This window comes from Tripterygium wilfordii, chromosome 9 (assembly GCF_013401445.1).
Source record: "Tripterygium wilfordii isolate XIE 37 chromosome 9, ASM1340144v1, whole genome shotgun sequence".
Taxonomy (NCBI): domain Eukaryota; kingdom Viridiplantae; phylum Streptophyta; class Magnoliopsida; order Celastrales; family Celastraceae; genus Tripterygium; species Tripterygium wilfordii.
The window spans coordinates 5,681,021-5,689,845 of NC_052240.1; the positions used below are offsets into that span (position 1 = coordinate 5,681,021).

At 33.8% G+C, this 8,825-nt stretch overlaps 1 protein-coding gene and 1 long non-coding RNA gene across 2 annotated transcripts; one reads left to right on the forward strand and one right to left on the reverse strand.

The window, feature by feature from the left end:
• Window positions 1–217: 217 nt before the first annotated feature.
• Window positions 218–2,449, reverse strand: LOC120005952. The gene is made up of 2 exons (XM_038855829.1): window positions 2,375–2,449; window positions 218–727 (listed from the first exon to the last, which is right to left on the reverse strand). The coding sequence occupies exons 1-2, from the start codon at window positions 2,447–2,449 to the stop codon at window positions 218–220; spliced, it is 585 nt and encodes a 194-aa protein (XP_038711757.1).
• A 2,040-nt stretch (window positions 2,450–4,489) lies between these two features.
• On the forward strand, window positions 4,490–5,275 carry LOC120006407. The gene is made up of 2 exons (XR_005469981.1): window positions 4,490–4,673; window positions 4,787–5,275. It is a non-coding gene; the product is annotated as an uncharacterized LOC120006407 (long non-coding RNA).
• Window positions 5,276–8,825: the final 3,550 nt, after the last annotated feature.

Sequence of the window (8,825 nt, forward strand, 5' to 3'; positions counted from 1 at the left end):
ATGTCATATTGGTTGAAGTTACTCCAACAATCTCCAATAATGAAAGACTATATGTATTTGTTTTATAGGTACAGTCCATTATCAAAATACTAGGACAGGTACGTACCAAATTAACACTGGTCGGATGTGCCCATAACATGTCCATGACAACCTCTGTCTCATTGCGACTTATGTGCCATTCATTATAATTTTGTTCTGCCAATTGTTTCATAAGAAATTACATTTGTGATCTACCAGCCTTTTGTAAAACCTTATTCCTATGCCGAACATTGTATATTGTTCTCAATGTAGTAGAATTAAATGGGTCTCGATCTTTCAGCATTGTCAAACTATCTTTAGGACTAGTCAAACTCTTTGACATATCTACTACCAATACAACCTCTTCTTTGTTTAATCTCCCAATAAATGAATGACCTTCAAAGTATTTTATTGCAGAATGATTGTGAGCTCCACAAACTATCATTAACATCCAACCATCATCATATATTGATTTCTCAGCTCTCAATCTAAAAGGACAATTACACTTCTTAGATCCTGTAAATCTTTTATTTTTATTATCTTCAACATTGTTTTGCCTTCCACCACTTCTATAATGTCCACTTCTTTCACAACCAAACAAAATTCTTCCTTTTTTTGTCACATCATCCCCACCAAACGATATTATCACAGTCACAATCCCATTTCTCTTTCCAGTATCAAGAGTCCATTTAATAATATCTTCTCTTGTCTTGAAAATCGGCGCAACAAATAAAACATAATCAATGTAATTAATAAATAATTCACCATATATGTACAGTAAGTTTTGAAACAAATAAGCATATATATGACTGATATAATGAAAGATAACTATCTCACCTTGAAAATTGGTTCTATATCCACATAATATATATCATATGTGTTGTTGGCCCTTTATATAAGCAATTAATAATGTGACCAATGGAACCATAACACTATCAGCAAAGGCCAAGCCACACAATTACACAAAGATAAAAGCCAAAAATAATAAAGGTAAAAAAATAAACTCAAAATTGTAAGCATGAGAATGAGAGGTTGACATGCAACCCAAACACATGATAAGTAGTCAAGAAACTAAAAAGAAAAAATTCTAATAAAATCTTGCATACCTTTTTTGCAGCGAAACAACAAAGGGAATGTCAAATCACGATAACAATCAATTTCTAAATATACACCACACTCAAAAATAAAAAGATGATTATGACCTCCGCCGTCAAACATGGAAGGTTTTAACAACCTCATATTAACACAATTAAAATAAAGAAAAATAATATACTTACTTCATTGGGGGATTTTGTCCAATATCGCTCTTTTCATTGTTTTCTACGAGATTCTTTGTATAGTTAATTTTTTCATGATTTTTAGCAAGTTTTCTCTCTTCTTCAATGTAACTAGGCGAAGACATTGAATTCTTTGTCATAATATTGTTCTTGTAATCCATGAATATCCAATATTGGGAGAAGATGGAAGACTAAGAGGAGATAGGAGGCAAGAGGAGACCGATTCTTCGTATAAGAAATTTAATTAAAAGATTAGGGTTACAAAGTTAAATTAAATTTAATTGTATTGAGTAAAAAATAAGGGTGCAAAAAGTAGCTAGGTTTTAAAGTAATTTCATTTAAGGATAAATTAGTAAACTAAAATATTTTTAAAAAATGTGTGTATTGAGTTCAAACTTATGTGCAAATATCGGCACCCTCAAAAATACATCCCAAAACAGACTAGAATACAACCCAAAAACAACATTAAAACTCAGCCTAAATAATTCCTTGTTCCTCCCTCATCTGTACATCGTGAGATACAGTGAGCTTATTTCCTTTTGATTTTTGAAATTATAACAAGAAAAGAAAGAGAAAAACAAATGGAAAAAAAAAACACCCAAAACTACATTAACGAAATCAGCAAGAACAAAATAAAAAAAAATGATGTAAAATGGAGCTCACCGAACTAAGATGGAGTTCACCAAATCAAAACCTAGAATCTCCCCTCTATATGGAGATAAAATCTCTCAAAGAGGGGACGGACTTGTTTATGGTGTTTTCTCACAAATCAGAAGGGGGAGAAGAGTTTTCCAATGAGAATGATGCTCAAAAATCGTCTATAACAAAATCATGAAGAATAAAATGAAAAAGGAAATGAAATGGTAAAATGCATAAGATGGAGGAGCTCAACATGTCCAATAATAGAGTTCACCAAATCAAAGCCTAGAATCTCCCCTCTACACGAAGATAAAATCTCTCAAAAAGGGGAGGAGCTTGTTTATACCCATTAGCAAGAATCAAAAATGAAATGGTGAAACCTTTTCAAAATAAGGACAATAAAGTAGGATAAACCCAAGCAAGTAAAGAGCTCTTTCTACCTTCCTCTTCTTCTTCTTTTCTCTCCTTTTTACCTTTCTCATGTTTTTCTCTCCTTCTTCTCCACTGTCTCCCATTTCTCCCCTCTCTTTTTCTTGTAGCCACCCCCTCTCATCCGGACCTCATCCATTTTATTTCCCTTAGGGCTTGCTTGGATTGATATTTTGGAGAGTTAAGTAAGGAGGGTTAAGGAAGGAGGGGTAATTTCACATTTTGCTTGGATTGTAGAAGGGAGAGTTAAGTGGGGTGAAAGAGGGGGGAAGTTCCCTCTCACTTAACTCTCCAACTCAACATTTTGTTACCCTTCAATTTGGGGGATTTTGTGAGGTAAGGGAAAATTTTGTTTAGTATTTCCTAAATCATCCCATTAACTCACATCTCTTACCTCTCATTAACTCTACCCTTTATCCAAGTAAGGGTGAGTCAAGGTAGTCCCCCTCCCATAACTCTCCTCACATAACTCTCCCTCGATTAACTATACTCTACTCTACATTTTCCAATCCAAGCAAGCCTTTAGTCAAGACAACAATTTTAGGGTTTGTCATTTAGGTGGGCTCATGGGTTATGGGTTTGGGTTTGTTTGGACATTGGGCTTTTAGGTTGAATTAAATCAATTAGAGCTTTGGGTTGGGACAAAATAAGTTGGTGTTTTTAGTAGGGTTTAGTTAATTGGGGCTTCGGGTTAAGTTAGAGGCTAAGCTAGATAGCGGGTTTCAGCCCCTGGTTTTTGGGCTCAACATTGACTTGGTTGGGCCCTATTTATTAGGCCTTTACAAAAGGAAAATCCATCATAAGTTTCCTCTTTTGAAAAAACTAGTACAAAAAAGGAGGAAGAAAATAAAAAACCCATGAAGTGGCGTTCACACTTCACAATGTAAACACCATAACAATGTCAATACCTCGTGAGATGAGACTTAGAGAACTACATGTCCTCTCAATGGAGTAAATGGAGTGATAGCATCCTTTTTTCTTACCCGCCTCCCGCATCAGTGATTGCCAGGGTTTTTGAAAAATGTGTTTTCTTTACTTGCGAATCCTTCTCGCTTATTTTTGTTTATTTGTTTTGTTATGCGTTTGTGGGTTTATTGCCTCCAAAGGAAGAAAGATTGAATACAATGTAAAAATGTATTTTTTTGATTGGTTTTGAGCTCATACAGGGACTGAATCATTTTCGTTAAAACCCTAAGAAAAGTGGATCTTTAGGTTAAATGATTTGATATAGCTGTCGCAGTTGCTTGTAGTTTTATCTGATGTCGTTTACTTCAATTTTACTGATTTTCTTCGTAATATCAGTTAGTTGTTTTTTTTTTTGAATGGAAATCTATATTTGTTTTGACAAATTTCAAGGGTTTTTTAATGTCAATTGCTATTTGGAATTTTGGGTGTGTGTGATCCTACATTGTTATTTTTGTCCCTTTTTGCTCTAAGGACTTGTTTGGTTCCATAAGAATATTCTGATAATTCTTTACCTTATTTAGATATAAATTTAAAACGTTCCTCTCCGATTAATTTGTGATTATTTTCAGTAACTGTTGCTTGTTAATGTGCTGATATAAATAGAATGTTGGGATGGTTATTTCCCTATTAGTGATATTTTTGATGCATAATAATTTATGGACTTCTGCTAGCATAGTAAGAATTGAAAAAATATTGAGCATATGATTTGATTGATTTTCTTACTGCTTGTTTGATGCAAAACCAGGTTATAGTGCAGAGCGTAGGCAGGTTTTAGTGAAGAACTTGATGAATTTCAATATTGCGGAAGTATGAAGTGAAGAAGAAGAAGAAGAAGAGGATTGAGATCAGAGAAAAGAGAAGAATGAGAGAGCTGAATATTTCATTGTGTTCAACTTAGCCTTAAACGGCTACAAAAGGTTTAAACATATTTATGTGTAGAAAGCTGTAAAAGGTAACCAATGGTTAATGTAATGACTAGACATAAACTAAAAAAGGTACAGTGTACCATTATCTAGTCTAAGGTTTGAAAACCTCTAATATAAAATAATTGGGCTAGCTTCTTCCATGGACCCAAATAAAGCCCATTGAGAAGAGTCAAGGCCTGTTGTGAAGAAGGCTGAGGCCCAAAAGAGAACCTATTAAAGTTAGGGCTGAAGAGGAGATGAACTCCTTTGATGAAAACAGACAAATAGAACTTTCTGTGACACTAGAATCTTATCATCCGTCCTCAAGTTGGACACGATTTGCAGAAGGAATCATGTTCAACTTGGCTGAGATTTTCTGGAGACGATGCGCAGCAACTGCTTTTGTGAGGATGTCACCGAGTTGATCATCAGTGTTAAGGTAAGTCAATTTCAACAAACCTTCTTGTATCTTGTCGTGAGTAAAATGAAGATCCATTTCAATGTGTTTCGTTCTTTCGTGAAACATTGGATTATTTGCAATATGAATTGCAGCTTGATTGTCACAATGAAGGGTCATGGGGAGTGCAACTGGGAACTTTAGTTCTTGAAACAAACTATGAAGCCATGTGAGCTCACTAGTCGTTGTTGCAACTGCCATGTATTATGCTTCTGCTGAGGACTTAGAAACCGTGTGTTGTTTCTTGGATTTCCATGAAATGAGCGAATCTCCCAATTTGACACAAAATCTAGTCACAGACCTTTTGGTATCAATACATGAGGCCCAATCAGCATCAAAATAGGCTTGAACCTGTAATATATCAGACCTAGAATTTGCTGTATCAACGCATGATGTCCAATTGGCATCAGCATAGGCTTGAACCTGCCATTGGTTAGTGCTAGGATAAAATAGGACTTTATCAATAGTACCTTTGAGATATCTAATGACTCTGTTTGCCGCCTTTAAATGTTGTGGTAGGTTTATTCATGAATTGGCTCAAGCTATTAACCGTATAAGTAATATTTGGTCTTGTTATGCTCAAATACATGAGTTTTCCTATTATTCTTCTATATTCTAAAGGTTCTTCTATAACTTCTTCAGAATTGTTGGAAAGCTTTATTGTGGTGTCTATAGGGGAAGTGCTAATTTTAGCATAAGTTAAACCAGAATCTTTTAATAAATCCATGGTGTATTTCTTTTGACACAAAGTCAAAACCAGTTTCGTTTGTGTTGATTTCAAGGCCTAGGAAATATTTTAACTCCCCCAAATCCTTAATTTTAAAGCATCCAAATATATATTTCTTGACTGTTTCTAACAAATCCATATCATTGTTGCCTAGGGCCATGTCATCAACATAAAGTAGTAACATCATTATCTTAGAACCTGAGTGATAGTAAAATAATGAGTAATCAACCTTACTTTGTGTGAATCCAAAGTTTAATAGGGTTCTCTTGCATTTTTTATTCCATTGTCTTGATGCTTGTTTCAATCCATAAATGGATTTGTGCAACTTACATACTAATTTGTTGTTTATGGTGTCATAACCTGAAGGAAGTCTCATATTGACTTCTTCCAAATCACCATTTAAGAAAGCATTATGTACGTCTAAGTGATGTGCATATCAATTGTGCATGCTAGCTAATGCTAGGAAAACTCTCACAGTAGTTATCTTGACCACTGGAGCAAATGTTTCAGTGTAATCAAAACCTTCAGTTTGATTAAAACCCTTAGCCACTAGTTTAGCTTTATATCTCTCCATTGAACCACTAGAATTGTATTTTATTTCAAAAGTGATAGGAATTCTAGTAAATAGGATCCCAGGGATCCAGTAATCCCAATAATCATTCTTGACCATTGATTGATGTAAGTGTAGGGGCCCACAAAACCTTATGCACATCAATCAAGGGACATAATTGATTACTGGGATGACTGAAATCCCATTTACTGGGATCCCTATCACTTTTGATTTTATTTTGAAGATCCATTTTGATCCAATAGCTTTCCTCCCTTTTGGTAATTTAGTTAACTCCCAGGTTTGATTATTCTCAAGAGCTTGCATCTCTAAATTCATAGCATTTCTCCAATTTTTATCTTGCAAGGCTTCTGTGTAATTCCTAGGTTCACTACGAACAGATATATTGGCTAGAAAGTGCTGATAAGAAGAAACAACGATGTTATGGGATGCATGCTTATGAATGGATGCAGTTTCACAAATGCGGTCCTGTAAGTATCATGGAGCCTTTTCTAGCTCTTTTGTTTTTTGTTTTCTATGTGTTCATCAGCATCATCTACTGTTTTCTAGGAGGAGGATTGAGATAAGAGAAAAGAGAAGAAGGAGAGAGCTGAATATTTCATTGTATTCAACTTAGCCTCAAACGGCTACAAAAGGTTCAAACATATACATGTGTAGAAAGCTGTTAAAGGTAACCAACAGTTACTGTAATGACAAGACATAAAGTAAAAAGGGTACAGTATGCTACTATCTAGTCTAAGCTTTGAAAACCTCTAATATAAAATAATTGGGCCAGCTCCTTCCATGGACCAAATAAAGCCCATTGAGAAGAGAGTCAATACCTACTGTGAAGAAGGCCGAGGCCCAAAAGAGAGCCCATCAAAGTTAGGGCTAAAGAGGAGATGAACTCCTTTGATGAAAACAGACGAACAAAACTTGCTGAGACGCCAAAATCTTATCAGAACTATTTTTAAACCATAAGAAAGTATGTGAAAGCTCAAATATATTCAGTAGGTATTCAAGTTAGTGAAAAGAGGTTTATACTTGTAGCTTTTCCACAAGTACTTTTAGTGAAGTACCACAATATATTACATTTGATTATTAGAGGGGCCTCGAAGTTCTTGGTTGTTCTTCCAAGTTTGCTAATAATAGGTAATGAGGCTTTGTGGCTTGTTTGTGATTATAATTTTGGGGTCTCTTTCTGTCTCAAGGAAGCTTGAGATTGTCATTGTAACATTTCTCATACATGTTTTTCAGATTAATTGAGTTGCAATTATAGAAAAATTAAGTGCTACAAAGTCCACACTAATCTAAATAGCTTTCTGAATAATATTTTTCTTGCATTATGACTTATGAGGTTGTGTTTTTAGTTGAAATTGTGTTTTTTATGATAATTTAAAAATGCATATACTAAAATGTGTGATATAATGAGCTCAGGAATATTTTTGGGGATATTATGGGGATAATGTCTCATTTTCATTTAATTTTTAAGAAATTTATTATGTAATCTCCATTTCTTTTATAAATATTATGTTATTTACACTTGTTTAGGTCAATATTATTATTGATGAAAATATTCATTTTATGATCCTTATTGAGACAGTAATAGCATAGTAAGGCTGCATTGCCTGAACTTCGTCATGGCAGGAATCTTTCACTTTGTGTTTAATATTTCATCTAAAATATAATTACTACTTAAAAAGAAACTTAAGTCTTATTTACCAAAGAAAATCGTCATTCACAACTTTGTAACTTTTAGTTGGACTATTAATTTTAATCGGAATGACATTGTTTTGATTCCTAAGCTAAAGAAGTTTTTTTTTTCCTTAAATAAGTTTTCCAAGTGAAATTTAAGCCACATCTTGCTCTATCTTTCTTGCAAGGATACAAATATTTGTTAATATAATAGTATTGTTCATCATCATGATTAATTTTTGTTGTTCTTTTAAACATGTGGCTAGTGGTGCCACTTACAGGTCACAGGTTCAATTAATGTTTATGAGAGTTGTTTACCTTTCATGTACTGTTATAAGATGAAAGCTCTTTGATGAAAATGGTATGAAATAAATAATATTGTAGATTTTTGGAGGGGTCAAGTGTTGAAATTGTTTTATATCATCAAACATTTATTATTAATATCGTTACTTACATATTTTTTATATGTTCAATTATCAAATCGAAAGCACTACACATTAATAATATAAGCCAAAGTCTAAATCCATCCACTTTTTACTCTATACAACCCCCTCCTTTCTTTTTTTCCTCTATACACCCCCGGTCCCACCATTGACCCCACCTCTTTTATATTTTTATAATTTTAAATTTATTTGGTTAAAAAAAATATTATTAAAAAATTTATTGTTACCAATACAAAGCACATTAATCAAAGGTTATGTCTACAATGGGTTGAGATGCATTTATCGAATGAAAAAGTTTCTCATAATGACGGAGTTGTTTCTTATATGGTGTCGCCCATTCTGTTGCACAATTATACTTGTATGAAAACCACTAGATCATAATAGGGGCCATCGAATAATTCTCATTCAAGAATACCTTAACAAAGTGGTTACCATTTACATTTCCAATAGCAATGACACTACGTTCTGCATGTGGAGGTGGGATGGATCGCAATGATAAAAAAGTCAAAGATTGTACATAACTTATGAGATGCAAGACGATATTGTACATTGATGTGATAAGGTGTCTCATATCAGGCATATTCATACAACAGTTGATTGGTGCTGGTTTATTTATCTAGAAAAATGCAAGCGCATTGTGAATATATCATGCCAGCTCATAACTGCCAAACAAAGATACATATTCTTTCTAAGATGCCCTTCGCTCTTCAATTAAATCACGC

What these genes read in the sequence shown, in the direction of transcription:
- LOC120005952 (XM_038855829.1), bottom strand. Translation starts at nt 2,449, where the DNA reads ATGGGAGACAGTGGAGAAGAAGGAGAGAAAAACATGAGAAAGGTAAAA. An exon ending in AAAAGAAGAAGAAGAGGAAG is followed by an intron (nt 728 to 2,374) that starts GTAGAAAGAGCT and finishes CCGATTTTCAAG; the next exon opens with ACAAGAGAAGATATTATTAA.